At 54.4% G+C, this 16006-nt stretch overlaps 2 protein-coding genes across 8 annotated transcripts; one reads left to right on the forward strand and one right to left on the reverse strand.

Annotated features, from left to right (window-relative positions):
- Positions 1-36: 36 nt before the first annotated feature.
- ZNF219 (zinc finger protein 219) lies at positions 37-14665 on the reverse strand. Of its 7 annotated transcripts, none has more exons than XM_019832766.3 (5): positions 14513-14665; positions 3485-3576; positions 1785-3192; positions 1344-1475; positions 37-1116 (listed from the first exon to the last, which is right to left on the reverse strand). In XM_019832766.3, the coding sequence occupies exons 2-5, from the start codon at positions 3488-3490 to the stop codon at positions 515-517; spliced, it is 2148 nt and encodes a 715-aa protein (XP_019688325.1). In that variant the 5' UTR covers positions 3491-3576; positions 14513-14665; the 3' UTR covers positions 37-514. The 7 variants fall into 7 exon arrangements, with proteins under 7 accessions (XP_019688325.1, XP_044915591.1, XP_023111339.1 ...); XM_045059656.1 differs by lacking the exon at positions 14513-14665 and adding an exon at positions 8793-8908; XM_023255571.2 differs by lacking the exon at positions 14513-14665 and adding an exon at positions 8295-8433.
- TMEM253 (transmembrane protein 253) lies at positions 11230-14519 on the forward strand. Its single transcript, XM_003987427.4, has 6 exons — positions 11230-11444; positions 11794-11904; positions 11997-12053; positions 12374-12484; positions 12603-12749; positions 13116-14519. Exons 1-6 carry the CDS (start codon positions 11337-11339, stop codon positions 13194-13196), a joined length of 615 nt encoding a protein of 204 aa, XP_003987476.1. The 5' UTR covers positions 11230-11336; the 3' UTR covers positions 13197-14519.
- Positions 14666-16006: the final 1341 nt, after the last annotated feature.

Genomic DNA, 16006 nt, shown 5'->3' on the forward strand with positions numbered 1-16006 from the left:
TATTTCTGAACAAAATGGCTGAAGGAGGACAGGACATAGGCAGACAGACACAGTGCCCTGTGCCTCAAGACACCTGTTTATTGGGGACACAACTCTGCGACAGGGATGACAGTAATCGTACCAAAAATAGCGACGTCTACAGGGCCCCTGAAGGGGCTAGAAGGGTACAGTGCCCCCCACCCCCACCCATTGTACAAAAATAAACTCTCACGCCTATGGACCAGCAAAGACTGGCAGAGCGGCTCCTCAACAGGGACACAGCCCTCTGCCAGCCCTGGGACCCCGTTCTTTGATCCTCACCCCTGCCACTTCTAAGGCACTGTGACTCCCCTGGGCTGGGTGGGTAGCGCCCGCCCACCCTCCTACGCCCTCCACCCCCTCCACCTCTGGTCCGCCTGGGGCTGGGATATGGGTCCCACGCTGCCCCCTGCTGGCTGCTCTACCCAACTACCTCTAGCGCTCCCCCGCTCCCGCGGGGTAAGCTCACTAAGCTAACCGCCCCTAAGAGGGCTCCCTACCGTTCCTGTCCCCCCAGCCCCGCCTCTCCTGATCTCGACAGCCCGGGGCCCTCCTCCCCTTCCTGCGGAGGACTGGGAGGGGTCTCTCCCGACTGTACAGGGGTGTAGGACGGGGACGCATCGGCCTGGGGCGGCCTGCGGCCCCGAGCCCTGCGGCTGTGGTGCACTTGCAGGTGCAAGGCCATGAGCTCAGGCGCTCCAGTGGCGAAGGGGCAGAAGAGGCATCGGTGGAGGGCACCCCCCGGCCCAGCCTCGCCTCCTGGCCCCGCCCGCAGGGACAGGTCCAGGGGTTCGGCCTCACCGCCTCGCCCGTTGCGCAGGGTCCTCCCGGGGCTGGCAGGCTTCCGACGGGACCCCGGCGCAGCGCTCGAAGGGGGCCGGGGGTTCGCCGCGCCCTCCACCCAGGTCGCAGGCTGCGGAGCCGTCTTGGCTCCCGACGGCTGTGCGGAACCCCGCTGGGAAGGGGGCGGTGGCTCCGGGGGCGGTCCGGGGCCTGCTCCGCTTCTCTGCTCTCGGTGGTGGCGCTGCAGGTGATACTTGAGCGAGCCGGATTGGGTGCCCGCGTAGTCGCAGTGCGGACACTTGTAGGGGCGCTCGCCTGGAGAAACGGGTGGGACAGGGTCACAGAGGCACAATCACCGCTCACCCCCACCCACATTTCGCTCTAGGTACAGACCCCTCTGGACCAGAAGAAAAAAAAAAAAAAAAAAAACACTGCCACCCCACCCCCTCTGATTTAACAAAGCAGCAAGCGGATCTGGTACCCCTCTCATCTCTCTTCCTGCCCTCCAATTCCCTCCCCACCCCAGAGACTGGTCCCCTCACCTGTGTGCACTCGCAGGTGCACTTTAAGGTGATGCGCTGAGCGGAAAGATTTTCCACAGAAGGGGCAATCCTTTCCTGTGGCTCCCCGGCCCCCTTCAGGCCGGGACCCTCCAACTAACAGCCCATTCTCTTCTGCAATACACACATTAAGGAAGTCAGAATGGCCCTTTGCCCTAACCCTATCGGGGCCATGCGTCCCCACACCCACCCTTTAGGATTCCTTCCCCTCCAGGCCCAGAAGCAAACAGTACATTTGAGGGAACCTGAGGGGGTGGATTTGTTGTGAGTGGTGCTGTGCCTGTGAAAAGTGGCCTCCAGGAGCGAAAAAAAATGGAGAATTAAGAGACAGGTCTTTTTAAAAGGAGGGGACAGGAGGGCAGTGGTGGCATCAGAGTGGGCCCAGGGTGTGGAAACCTTGGAGAGAAAAGACCCCTTACATACCCTGCGTGGCGGTGGACCTTGCTTGGGTCCCCGCGGCAGGCGCAGAGTGCCCTGGCCCCTCGCCTGGGCGGGGATGCAGTGAAGCCAGAGGGCCCAACGCCCTGCTCCGGGCCCAGGTCTCCTCCTCCGCCTCCACCACCTCCTCTTCCTCCTCTGGCTCCTCGGCGCGATGCCGGCGAGCCCGGGCCGGGAGAGTGGAGGGCAGTGGGCGGAAGCCTCCGAAGCTGCGGCCAGCCCCAGGCTCAGCGCCCTCACCATTGGGCCGGGCCTCGCCAGCTCGCAGGCTCAGATAGCCCAGGAGACTCGGAGGCTCACGGCGCTCTGCCGGAGTGGGTGCTGGGGCCAAGAGGAGCGCGGGGCCCAGTGGCTCATAGGCCAGCAGGCCCAGGTCAGGAGGCTGAGGGGCCCGGGCCGCCCCGGAACCAGGACCCGGGGCACGCAACGGGCCCAGCTTGCTGGCGTGCACCTTCATGTGGTTCTTAAGGAACCAGGGCTCCTTGAAGCAGCGGCCACACACGGGACACGCGTGATCGAAGGAGGCCTTGTGCTTGCGCATGTGGCCCTTGAGAAACCAGGACTGCGTAAAGCTCTGGCCACACACTTGACAGCGGAACTCCGGGGGTGCTGGGGGGTCCTCGGGAGCAGCAGGAGCGGGGGCGGGAGCTGCCTCACGTTCGGGCTCCGGCTCAGACTCTGGGACCGATCTGGGTTCAGGTTGGGGTGGAGGCTGAGGCTGGGGCGCAGCCGAGGAGGCCGCCAGGGGGCGCTCAGGAGCTCCGTGGGCCGTCAGGCTGTGATGCAGCAGCTCCTCCTCCTGGCTGGAGCCAAAACTGCACAGACCGCACTTCCAGGGCCTGTGCAGGATGTGCAGGTGGCGTTCGCGCTCCGCCGCGGTGCGAAACTTGCCTTTGCAGAAAGGGCAACGGAAAGTGGACGACGAAGGAGCCTGGGGCCGCGCCAGGCCTTCGGTGGCAGGGGTGGACTGCATGCCCCCTGAACTTCGGGCTCTCCCCAGCCGGGCCTCGCGCAGTAGCGCGCGCTCCTCCAACTCCAGCAACAGGCGTGCGGCCGGGCTACGCGGGCGCTCGGGCTGGTGCGTGCGCAGGTGAGAGCGCAGCAGGGCCCGCTGCGCTGCGCGGTGGCCACAGTGCGGGCACTGGAAGGCCTGGGCGCCCGGGTGCGCCCGCAGGTGCAAAGCCAGGATAGAGTTGAAGCGGAAGCGCTTCCCGCATACAGGGCAGGGGAAGCGCCTTTCGCCTGCGCGACTCTCGGACCAGCCCACTGCTCCCATCCCTGGAGAGCCGGCGCTCACGCCTGGCCCGTTGGAGTAGCGCTGCAGATCCAGTTCGCCGTCGAATGCTGGCGGCGAGGGCGCTAAGTGGCCGCCCGGGGCACGGGGACGTGAGCCCTGTGAAAAAAGATGGTAACAGTGCAAGGGGTGGAGAAGGGAGAGCTGTGGGAAAAGCAAGGGCGCAGAAGGCCAGAAGAACACCCGAGGGCGGGTGGGTTGGGGCCTGAATCAAGAACACCAAGTGCCCTTCCCACTCACCGTGGGGGAGGTGGGATGTGAATGGGAATTGAGCTGTTGGGGCCACAGACATAACTTCTAGTAATGGGAGGTCAGAGAGAGAGAGAAACAGGGAGGGGGAGGAGTATAGTTGTAAGTACTTGCAGGTTCAAGCCAGAGCTTCTTCACTCACCTCCATGGACCCCCTTCACATTCTTTGGTTCTTGGGAGTGCAGGGAAGAGGAGGAGGAAAAGCTGCTAGTGAAGGCAACAGGTGCTGAAGAGCTAAAGCAAGGGAGACAGATTTGGAGGAAAAGATGAGCCCTGGTTTTCAGCAGTGGAAAGAGGCACCCCCAACCCCATACTCTTAGCACTCTTAGCTGAAACCTATCCCTTCATTCTCCTTCCTTGTATCCTGAGACAGGAGGGGACTACTGTCTTCAAAACTTGTACTCCTTGATTTGCCCAGCCCACAGGCTCCCTGATAACCCAGCTGTCTTCCCCCAAATTATTCATTTTACATGCTTAGTCCAAACCACCACCACCACCACCACCTCTGCCACTAACCACCACCACCACCAACAACTACCACCACCATCACCACCCCCTGGTGGTGGAAACCATCACAATACACCCCTCTCTCATTTAAGTCGGACTATACAGCTTGATGAGCAAATGGGGTGGGCCTGCCATGCTCCCCAGTTATCCAAGTGGGACTAGTTGCTCTCAGACCCCTAACTGACCAGCGAGCCAAACAACCTTCCATACTCCACAGTCCTTCCTTCTGCCCTCATCCTGTCTTTCTGTCTTTTCCCCCTCATTCTCCCTCCCTCCGCCTGGATTCCTGATCCATTCATTTCCATTCATTACAGAGACTCATTCATGCATGGGAGAGAAACACCTCCCAGCAGCAGAGAGTCTGGAGACAGACAGAGGGGGAGGGGCATGAAGGGGGAGAGAGCCAGAGGGAGAGGGAATGAAGAGAGAGTTGGGGGAGGAGTGGAAGTTAAGGGGCTCTGCTGGCCTGGGGAAGGGGTTAAAAACTGCAAATACCGGATAGGATTCATCCCCGTGTTTCAAACCTTGGAGCCTGCAGTTTGATGGGGCATCTCAGCCCCTTTGTCCAGGGCTGTTCCGAGGCAGGCTTTCCTCCTCTCTGCAGGGGAGAGGCTCCCTCACACAAGAGGAGGATTACACTGGCTCTGAGCTCAAGAGGCTGGAGTGAGGGACGGGGGGCGGGGCTGGGCCATCTGCACAGATAGGGGCTCAGCACATGCTCTGAGCAGGAAAGGGTTAAAATTCTCCAGGCTGAAATTCCCTGGGCCTGGGATGTGCAGAGCTCCAGTTCTGAGGAAGGAGAAGAGCACTGAGAAGATGGGGGGGGGGGGGCGGGGAGGAGGGCTCTCCTGATTCTAAGCTGCAGAGGTTAGCATTAGGACTTAGAAACAACCCCAGAATTAACATTCATAGAAATAGGCCTGAGAGGACAACCAGAAGTCAGCCAGCCTAACTTCCTACTTACATATAGAATTGTGTCTGGTCGAGGCCAGATGAATGTAGACCTAACCTATTTTTCTTGCCTGAGATAGAAAGAATATTTGAGATATAAAGAACTTCCTTACAATAGCCATTGTGAAACTGAAATGGGTTACTGAGAAAGAAAAGGACTCAAGCATTACTTTGCTTAAGGATCTTTAACAGAAGAGAACTGGGCCAGGAGTCAGCCCTGCTTATCAGCAAAGAGAAAAGCCTCTGGAGGTCCAAGCCTTCTTTAATTTTTGACATTTAATGAATGTGATAAGAGTCTATGAAGGGGCAGGTACCTGTTACATGTGAAATCTGGGTTAAGGGAATTTTATGAACAGGAGGTTGACTGGCAAAGTGTCCTCATCCAAGGGTCACTAAACAACCTCCACCACCATCTTTAATATTTGCATTTCTGTAGTTCCAAATAAGAGCATCCATGGTCATCTTCTGGATCCTCCAAATAAACCCCTTTCCTGAGACTAAGAGCCCAGCTAGACTCAGTGAGTAGTGTCAGGAAAGGTGAATTAAAGAGTAGGACCAAGGAGTACAGGCTATTGTGGCTCCAGTCTGACTATTAATAGCCCTGCAACCTTCAGTAAATCACTTAACCTCCCAGTTTACTCATCTGTAAAACAAGAAGGTTGAACTAATTTATACTGATGGTCCCTTCCAGCTTGAAAATTTGTGGTTCTGAGTCACAGGACTCTTCTGGACCCCAGAGGGATGTTGAAATAAATGGTCATCCCTTCAGTACCATGGAGAGTGCAGTGGGCTACCAGAGGAGCCACTTTGGCCACCTCAGTACCATAGAAAGAGCTAGGAAGTGCTAGAAGGGCCACATTTGCCATTTTAGCACCACAGATAAAGCACTGAGAAAAGCTAGAGGATTTTTAAAAATTCCTATCTGGGAACCATGGGGAAGCGGGCCGGGGGAACAGTGATACCAGAGGGATTATTTTGGCCTTTTGGATGTCACTGAAAATAGATAAATGTAATAGAAAATAGATGTAACTAGAAGAATTTTAATTAGCTATAAGGAGTGTCCTGACAGTTACAGTTTGTACATCCTGGAATGAGTTACTGAGGCATCGTATTTGGGTCCATCACATTCTGTTGCTCTCCTGGGGATTCCCGGAACATCCTGGTGTACAGCCAATCTGGTATATTCAGAGGAAGCAGATGGTGGGGGAGGAGGGGGGGGAGGCTGGGAATACTGCATGGTCATAGCTGACTAACCTATGGGCACATATTCTGATTCTGAGAAGATTCTAGGGCCCCTAAAACTGCCTGTAGGACAGCAAGCAAAATACCTCATGGGAGGCTGACCTCATATATAAGGCAAGTAGAGCAGGAACAGGGCAAAGTTTCCTTCTCCAAAACAAAACAAAAACAAAGACTTGCTTTGCACATAGCATTTTCCAGGTCAGAAAAAAAAAGTGATACATAAGAAGGCCCAAATTGAAGGTGAATTCCCAAACAGGGTACCCCAGAGGGTAGCCTCAAATCAACAAAACCCACTTAGACACCTTCCTAGGCCCAGTCAAGACCTCCTGAATCATCTCCGCACCAAAGCAGGTCCCAGGCATGTGATCCCATGAGTTTGTGTTTGTTTGTTTTCAATAGGAGACAGCACTGACAGGGTCTAAGATCTATGAACTGGCTTAGAACCCAGATCATGCATGTTTTGCCTGTGAGCAATAATTAGAGTTTTCTATAGTCAAGCCCTAAACACCATCCACGAGATTTGGCCAGACAGTAGTACTGACCTACTTTCCACTCCCACTGGGAATCAGGGGTTATCTGGACCTTATTTGGGTTCTATAGGGATATAGGGCTAGGGCTAGGGATCATAATTCCTTCTAAAGTAACAGGCCAATTATTTTTATGTGCTAGGAAAGCTGGTGGGGAAGGGGGATGTGGACCATCAAACCTTAACCGAGTTAGGGAAGAATGGAATGGTTGGTGAGAGGAGTCTTAGAAACAAGGTCAGGTACGAAGAAGCATCTGCTGACTGAAGGACCTAGAAGATTGTCCTTCAAGTCTGTGGTTCAAAAGTTTTTAGAGTCAGAGTGTAAGGGGTAAGGATTCAGGATTTCTGAGGTATAGTTGTAACTAAGCCTCTGTCATTGTTCATTTCTAATACTTGATGTTTTTCCCTCTGTTGAGAACCCTACACCTCCGAAGTCCACTACCAAGTATGATTAACACTACACTAGATGACGTTAGAAAGAAAGAGAGCTTCTTAGGGGGTCTAGAGTCAAGATCACTTTTATCACACAACCACATGCCAGTAGCTCACTTTTATGGTCTCCTCTCCATGGCCTTCTGAACCTTACTGCTCAGGGAATTCCTCTAAATTGACCCCACATCACAGCATGCCCATCTTTTACGTTGAGTCCTTGCTAAAGCTTCCTTCCCTCCATCCTCACTGTCCTGATTTGGGGGCATAGCACCTCAGTCATTGACTCCAAATGTGCAGCAGGAGACAAGAGGAAGGTTCACCTGCTGACCTACTGCCACCCCACCACAGTGAATCTTATTCCAGAGGCATGTCCCAACTTGACCCCTCTTCTGAAAGTTCTAGAGAACCTTGATTTTGGGGAGGGGGCATAGAGCCAACCCTAAGTCCCCTTACCTGGAGCTGAACCTAGAAAGGTCAGAGCCTTAGTACCCATATGAGCCTCAGTCCTCAGATTAGGGGGTGGGGGGGTGGGCAAAAGAGCCTCTGGGAAAATCTCCCTCCCAGAAGTAGGTTGGCAAGTAGGGCAGGACCTGTGATCCTGCACAAGAGATTCTTCCAGCAGCACCCCAGTCCCCTCCCGGGGAAGATAAGCTAGAAGGATGATGGGGGGGGGGCAGGGTTGGGAGACTGGGAGGCCAGGGCTCAGCTACCCGGGCCGGGAGAACAAAAGCTGAGTTGCAGCCGCCTCCGCCGCTGCCGCCGGCCGAGCTCTTTGTGACACTTTGTTTGGGACGCAGAGAGGGAAGCACCCCCCATCCTCTCCCCTCCCCCACCCCCCGCTCCGGGAGAGTTTGGGTCCCTTCCCCCTCTTCCATCAGCCCTACCTGGGCCGGGGGGCGCTCATCCACTCTGGCTCCCGGCTCAGCCGCCCTGCACCCCCAGGCCCCTCGCGCCCTGCCTTCGGGCCCCTACAAAGACGCCCGCGCGCCCCCCCCAACGCTGGCCTTTCCCCTTTGGTGTCCGCTTTCCCGTCTTCCCCACCTGGCCCCCCCCTTCCTCGAGGCCCCCCAGCTCTCCGGGCTTCCGAAGCCGCCGCCCCCACCCCGCCCCCCCAGGAGCTCTGGGCGAAGTTTGCTTGGGGCCGAGCCGGCGCCCCTCCCCCGCCCCCGCCCCCTGCACCTGCTCCGAGCCGGGCGCGCGGAGCGGGCCCCCCCTCCGGGTGGGGGGGAGGGGGCCGGGGGCGGGGGCCGGGTGGCGGAGGGGGGGGCCGGGAGTGGGGGGAGCGGCTACTCACGAGCCCCGGGCGGGCGGCGGCGGAGCGGGCGGCGGCGGCGGCGGCGGCGGGCGGCGGGCCGGCGGCGCGGGCGTCAGCGTTACGTGGGGCCGGGGGAGATGCGCCGGGCCCCGGCCCCCCCGCCCCCGGCCCGGCCCCCGCCCCCTCCCCGGTCCCCCGCCCCCGGCCCTGGCCCGCATTGTGTGCGGCGGGAGGCGGCCCGGCCATTAGCATGCGGGGGGCGGCGCGGCGGGGCTGGGAGCCGCGCGGGAGCGGGAGCGGGGCTCTGGCTCCGGGGACAGGGAGCTGGGGACCCCGGGAGCCGCGAGAGGCGGCCGCCAGGGGCGGGGTGCGGGCAGTTTGGAGACTGGGGGCGCTGTCGGAGGGAGGGAGGGAGTGAGCGGGGGTGGGACGCACAGACGATTCCAACGGGAGACTGGAAGAGATTTTGAAAGGTCATCTCGTCCTTCCCCCAGCCTCCAAGCCGGACTGCCCCTCCCACCCTAAACCCGGACATACCAGGGAAGGAGTTGGCTCTGCCGCTCTTTCTGCCCCAACATGCACAGACTCGGGAAGTTCTTCCTGGGGTTTTATCTCAAAGCCTCTCCCTTACAATTTCTGTCTCTCTTTTTGGGGAGGAGGAGGAGGGGCGATTATAGAGATAGTTAATGTCTGCCGTATAAGAAACATTATTAAAGTTACTCTTCGGTCCTTTCTGTTCTTGATAAACAATTCCTGCTCCTTCCTCTCGAATTCTCTTTTCCACTCCTTAAGTCACTTTAATGGCTCTTCAATACAACAAATATTTACTGATTGCTTACTAAGTGCCAGGCACTATGCTCAGCACTGTGGGGGATGAACATATGAGGGGGGTTGTGATACCCTCCCATGAGCAGACTGTAATCTAGACGGGGGCTACAAATTTGTAAATAGTACACTCAGATTTTATCAGTATTTACCGAATGCCTGTTTACATATTTAATAGTGTAGAATCCTTACAATAACACTCTGAAATGTAATCAGTCTGCATATACAGGTAAGGAGAATGAAGCTGAAGCGTCTCTTTCCACTGGCCTACCAGCTCAGAGATCATCAGAGCAAGCCTAACATTTCAAATTCTGTAAGGCCATTGCCACCAAATAGAATTAATGCACATGGGGACTGAAGAGGGAGTAGACACACAACTTCTCCAAATCCCTTTAAATGTGATTCCCACTCCACAGGAAAGAAAAGTGGACACAATGCTCCAATGAGTGTTGGACCAGCACTAAGCAGGACAGAAGTGGCTTTCAAAGGGCCACTTGCCATCCAGGACCCTGCCTCTTGGTACTAACTCCCAGGAGTCTTCTGCCCAGTCTTCTACCATCAGTAATAATAATGATAATAGCCACTAACAATTGTTGAGCACTTATGTGCCAGGTACTGGGCTGAGCTAGTTCGTTGCATTTTCTTTTAATACTCAAGGCAACCCCTTGAGTATTGTATTGAGATCAGTATTATTAACTTCCCTTTATAGATAAGGAAGCATTAAGTAATTTGCCCAAGGTCACCCTGGTAGATCTGGGATTTGAACATAGGTTTGGTTTTCTTCAGATCTCAGGCTCTGCACCAAGATGTGTCTTTCCTATTTTTGCTCCATAGAGTATACATTTGGGGCTAGCTGGTTCTGCTTCTCACTGTAGAAATAAATGCCCCCCCCCCAACTTAGCTTCTGAATAAGCTTTTAGTATACAGGCATCAGGCACATCAGTGTGACCTCGTCACACCACTGATGGTTATTAAGTACCCTCCACGAGTCAACAACCTCTCATAGCCATATCATTAGCCCCCTTTTTATCACTCAGGTTGAACAAAGTAAGGTTCAAATAGGTAGAATAGTGTATCCAAGTTCACACAGCTGGGAGTGACAGAGCTGAGATTCTAGTCCAGGCACCTGACTGGAAGGCAACTTCTGTCTCTCAAAAATATTCATCAGTAGGGGTGCCTGGATGGCTCAGTCCGTTGAGTGTCCAACTCTTGGTTCTGGCTCAGGTCATGATCCCAGGGTCATGGTATCGAGCCCCACATTGGGCTCCACTCTGACAGCACGGAGCCTGCTTGGGATTCTCTCCCTCCCTCTCTCTCTCTGCCCTCCTCAGCTTGCACTCACACTTGTGCACACTCTCTCTCTCAAAATAAATAAATAAATTTTAAAATTAACTTAAAAAAATATTCATTGGTGTCCTTCCCAAAACTGACAATTTAGGGACAATCTTTTATACATATCTAGCTGTAAATTAACATTGAGTGAGAAACAATCCCCACTATAAGTAGGGATCCCCATCTACTTAGTATCCAATCCAAAGTAAATCCTTCAAGAAAGGAAGGAGAGAGGAGAAACTGTCCAGAAAGTGAGAGACAGGAAGGCAGGGGAATTAAACCTTGCCTGGTCTTGAGACAAATCTGCAAGTGGTAATGACAGGGGACCAAACTAGACAGTAATATGGGATTTCCCTAGAAACAGCCAGTAATTTGAAGAGGAAGCAAACAAACAAACAAACAAATAAAAACCAAACAAGGGGAGGAGAAAGATTAGATGGAAATGTGGGGAAACTGAGGCCCAGGGTGGTAGTGTCCATGGGGATGAGGTGAACAATCAGAAGACTCAGGATGGGCAGAGAGGGGGGCAACAGGAAAGGACAGAGCAAGGCAGGAATGAACTGCCTTGTGGAATGACCTGAGGCTGGGTTTGCCCATGGCCACTCCCTGGATCCTTAGGCCTTCATGGGGACCTTTGCCCCACCACACCCAGCCCTGACAGCCTGTCTCTGCCAGCACAAGTTTATTGTCTGCTCTAAGCTACCAGACCCTGCTAGGAGCTCCAGGCCAGGCTGGGCCCCATCTCCTTGGAGTAGCTCCTTCAGACTAGGTAGGTGTGAGGCCCTGAGGCTCAACTCCCTGGATATTGGAAGCGGGCAGAGGGACAGCTCAAAGAGATATTGCTGCATGTGCTATCTCCTGCTAGGTGCCATAATGCATTTCTCCCAGCCTAGGAAGCACTGAACTCCAGTGGTCAAGGGAGCCATGGAGGAGAGAGCTGCCCAGCGGGAACAGGAGAGACCCAGTGTTCGTCTGGAAAAGCTACAGCACTGGGCAAGGCACAGGCAGAGTGGGCACCTCTTGGTGCTGGCGGTGAGGCCAGGCTGCCCCACCCCAAGGTTCAGCATGCCCACTTGTATCCCAATTCAATTCCGTCCATGTTTAGGGAGCACCCACCATGTGCCTGAAACTGTGCTAGGCTCTGAGTGGGAGGAGGGTGGAGAAGGCATAGAACAATGAAGCAGGACCCTTAATCTCTAACTAGCTTCCATTATGTGGGGAAAACACATAGGTAAGTAACTAAAATTGGACAGGAGGCAGAAAATATTAAATAATATCCCATTCCTTTACTTGTCCTTGGTTGACTACTTTCTGCCAACATGCATTCCTCCTAATTGCTGATCTCTGGATCCCCTTCAACTCCCCTGTGTCCGGCCTCCAGGTGAGCCAGCTATGGCTGGCTGTGGCTGTGATGCCCTTTGCTGTCTCTGTTGCCTGCCTGAATTCTGCTTGTCACATGGCCACAGCGCTGCCACTTGTGCCTGGAGCTTTGGTAAGACCCACCACAAGGAAGGGTGGAAGGAAGATCCTGGAAGCCCCTCCCTAACGGGGCAGAGCTCAACATTTGCCTTTCTCAACATTCAGGGTCTCCTCACTGGGATGGTTACCCTTGAGCTGCGCAGATCACCCCGCCTCTGGAAGGTGAGAGGGGAAGATAATACAGCACTGTTCTCCAACACTGCCCCCCACCAAACATACACACACACACACACACACACACACACACACACATACACACGCAGGACTCAGCCCAGGAAGTGGCTAGATGTTAACTAATCCTGTCAGCTCTCTGCCCCTGACTGGCCTAAAAGGAGAGAAAGCAAGAAAGTTAGAGGGCTGATGGCCCTGTTTGGAGGTGGAGGAATAGGAGCTGAGTTTTGTTTTGGGGCTAGGCTGTAGGTGGGGCTTGGGATTGCAATGAGTCCCCTAGGCTGCGCAGAGCTGAGCTGGCTCAATGGCAGGTGCAGGCCATGATGATACTCAACATCTTCAATCTGATCTTGGGCTTCATCGTGGTGGTGGTCGAGGTGATGAAGACAGCCTTGGGGCCTGCCCCAACTGCCCCCTCCCAGGTATGGGTGAATAAAGAAGGTGGGAGGATGAGGAGGCAAGAGGAGATGGAGAGGGAAAGGGGCAAGAGCAAACAGGTGCTGGGTCCCCTGTAGCATTCTCAGCCCTGTCTACCTGCAGCTGGCTGGCTTGCTGGTGGTGGAGCTCAGCGCTGAGACCTTCACCTTAGGGGGAGTGCTCCTCTCAGCACACTCCCTATTCCTGCTGAGCCAGAGGAAGCCAGGATGCTGCCGGACCCAGAGTCTGCACTACCAGGAGCTGCAGGAGGTATTCAGGGCTTGGAGGACAGTATGGAGCAGTTACCTAGCAGCTGATTTTTTCACTGGCTATTGTGGTCAGTGGCACTTAAGGGAAAACCATGGGGTTGGTGGGAGGTGGAGAGGGAGAAGGAGTCGTAGCCAGAAACTGGTTTTCTGGTTTTAGACGTTTCTCTCATAGTGGTGGGTAAGAGGGAGCTGGGCGTCTAAATGCCTGGGACTAGAAATGTGGGACAGCGTTAGGAAGGTGCCTAAAAGGAAGGACTATTGGAACAAGAAAAAATGGAAGAACAGGAGGAAGTTGTTTCTGTCTGGGATTCCCCCCTTTCTCACCCCTACAGTTTGCTCCCCTCTGTAAAACCCATCTGGCTTTTAGGGTCTCTCTGAGTTGGAGGAAGTTGCTGATTTGGAGAATGGCCCCACGGTGGCTAGCACAGCAAATGGAACAAATGAGTGAGCTGGCGAGGGGAGGCAGAGAAGTCCTGCTCTGCTACCCGTCAGGAGCAGTTTCCAGACCCTCTTGTCCCCACTCCACAGAACTCAGAAGCTAGATGAAGTCAGTCCTCTGAGACCTACATGAAGTCCAGTGGAGTGCCTTCAATTTCATTCGGACTCGGCCCCTTTCTCTTCCCTTCCTCGCTAGGAGAAGCTATACCTAAACCAGAGTATTCCCTCACCTCACTAGCCTGAAAAGCTGCCCGCCTGCAGGACATCCTTAAGCCAACTTTCAGCTGTACCCACTTCTCCCTTCCATCCTTCCCCTCCTTACCCATAGCCTCCCCATACAGCTTCGCATCTGTCTCATCTCACTTATTTCTCTTCTTTCCACATTTCACAATCCCATACTCCAAGCCCGGGTTCCCGTATGCGCCCACTCTTGGAAGTCAATCCACGGGGGCTTTAGTTTTCTCTTTCGATCCCGGTCCCTTCTACTCTAACAAAGACTACGAGTCCCAGGATGCCCCTCTGCCCCCTGGCCTGATGGGAAATAAAGAGCCTTCCCTCCGGGATGGGGGCGCTGTGCATCTGCTGAGTGACGCGAGGCGCTGTAAGTCGGGGCCTAGCCGAGAGTTTCCTCGGACGCGACCACTGGCCCTGGGTGCAGGGAGGAGCCGGGCGGGTTATCCTGCGCGGGGGCGCCGCGGCCCCAATCACGGCAACTGAGAGCTGACTGTGGGTCCACAGCCCTCCCTCTGGCAGCTTCGGGGACGAGCTGGGGCTGGGAGCTGGCCCTCGGCAAAGCTGCGTGCCCCAAATTCTGGCGCCGCGCCCCCTCCCATAGAGCCCAAATCCAGAGTCCTGAGACTTGGAGCGCGCGCGAGAAAGGGGTTGGAGATGATGAGTCAGAAGCCCAAGGCCCTTCTCGTCCCCCTCCCTTCGGGCCCTGGTGCCGGACGAGGACAGGCGCGTGGGGCAGACGGGTGGACGGGGCAAGAAGAGGAAAGGACGCGGCGACCCGAGCTAAAATTTTCCCGCCTCTTGCGAGCACGCCGGTGTAACGAGCCCGCGTTGCTGCCACCCTTTCTCTCCAAGGCGGGAGCGGGACTGCGCAGGCTCAGCCTCTCGCAGCCCCGCCGACCTTTGATCCCGGCTGCGTCCGGTTGCTGAAGCTCTGGTTGGGCTCAACCCCCACAGTTTATGACCTTTGCACGTGTGCAAAGATGACAAGCTCAAGTGGGCTTGAGAAAAGCCCAGGAAAACTGGGAGACCCAGTAGCACCAGCCGCTAGAGAAACTAGAAATTGACCACAGCTGGAGTACTAAGAGAACTCACCCCAAATTCACATAGTGCCCAGGATGGGTGTGCGCCTCACACTCATTTTTGTTCCCACTTGAGAAGGCTTCTTTCCCTAGAGAATGCTGCTTCTCCGAACTTAGTCAAGCCCAGGCATCAGTGAGGAAAGAGCGCAGCCTGGCTGCCTTGCCCTGACATTGCAGTGGTGCCAGCGGCAGAGCTCCTGTTTGTGACACCTTGGGAGTGGTGATAGTCGCCCTATGACAAGGTTGTGTGAGTACTAGTGGGTGGAGACAGTTCTGGAATTAGGCTCTTGAATGGAGAAAACAAGATCTGGGCCTCCCCCTTCTCCTCCCAGTCTAACCGCCACAATAATGCAGAGCTTATGTGTGCAAGACTCCGAAAATTATTTTCTTCAAAGTCAGAAGATGGTGGTGGATGAGGAAATTGGGGGTAAACACACACACACACACACACACACACACACACACACACTTCACTGTGTCTTCCAGATAGGATTGACAGCTTTTAGTGATAGGATCAGAAGTCTAGGAATTCTGGTTCTTGGAGAAGCTCAACCACTGTACAAATGAACCTTATCAGTCAGGTTAGGCTAGGCTTTGGTAACAATGCGCCAGTTTTTTTCTTCCCTTAAGTAAGCTCTGTGACCAGAGTGGGGCTTGAACCCACAACCCTGAGATTAAGAGTCACATGCTTTCCCTACTAAGCCAACCAGGCGCTCCCAAAATGCCCAAGTCTTAATGGCTTTCAACCACAAATGTTGGTCTCACAGTACATGTCTAGAGTAGTCTGGCAGTGAGCTCTACTCTTTAGAAGTTACTCAAGGTACCCAAGCTGTTAGAGCACTACCATTTTGAGATCCTACCTAAATCACCATGAGACTTAGAGTCCCCCACCCCCACCCGAGTGAAGTAAGCTTGAGTTGTTCATGGGCTCTTAAATGCTTTTGCCTCAACAGGACATACACCACTTTCACTCACTTCATTGGCCAAAGCCAGTCATATAGCCACACCCAACTTGAAGAGGGCTAGAAGGGCAATCTTTTCAAATGTCTGGAAGAAGTGAAGCAGAAATATTTCATTAAAAGGAAAAATGTTAAATCATTTGTGGTGATTCTTGAACAGCTTAGCAGCTGGAACTCATCCATTCCAGCAATTATGCCTATATCTACCTCTAATTTTTTCTTTTACATGAACCACTAAATGCAGTTCTTTTTTTTTTTTTTTAATTTAATTTTATTTTTTAAGTAATCTCTACACCCAACCTGGGGCTCGAACTCAGAGACCCCAGATCAGGAGTTGCATGCTCCACCCACTGAGCCAGCTTGGCACCCCTAAATGCAGTTCTTCATAGAAACTTTTCTAAAAAATAATTGGACTGGGAGCCCGGAACTTTAGATTCTGGTTTTGTTGTGTACATTTTGGGAAGTCAACCTTTTGGAACTACATTTTGCTTACATGGAGGTTATAATCATAGTATTTATCGTCTCTGCCTTATTGGAATGTCAAGGAA

The sequence above is a fragment of the Felis catus genome, chromosome B3, assembly GCF_018350175.1.
Source record: "Felis catus isolate Fca126 chromosome B3, F.catus_Fca126_mat1.0, whole genome shotgun sequence".
NCBI classification, from domain to species: Eukaryota; Metazoa; Chordata; class Mammalia; order Carnivora; family Felidae; genus Felis; species Felis catus.

Bases quoted from the DNA above. Each gene is read 5' to 3' on its own strand.
- ZNF219 (XM_019832766.3), bottom strand. The intron at 1,476-1,784 runs GTATGTAAGGGG...TGTGTATTGCAG, and splicing joins AAGGTCCACCGCCACGCAGG to AAGAGAATGGGCTGTTAGTT. The intron at 1,117-1,343 runs GTGAGGGGACCA...CCGTTTCTCCAG, and splicing joins GCACCTGCGAGTGCACACAG to GCGAGCGCCCCTACAAGTGT.
- TMEM253 (XM_003987427.4), top strand. From the start codon at position 11,337: ATGGAGGAGAGAGCTGCCCAGCGGGAACAGGAGAGACCCAGTGTTCGT. The intron at 12,054-12,373 runs GTGAGAGGGGAA...GCTCAATGGCAG, and splicing joins GATCACCCCGCCTCTGGAAG to GTGCAGGCCATGATGATACT. The intron at 12,485-12,602 runs GTATGGGTGAAT...GTCTACCTGCAG, and splicing joins CCCCAACTGCCCCCTCCCAG to CTGGCTGGCTTGCTGGTGGT.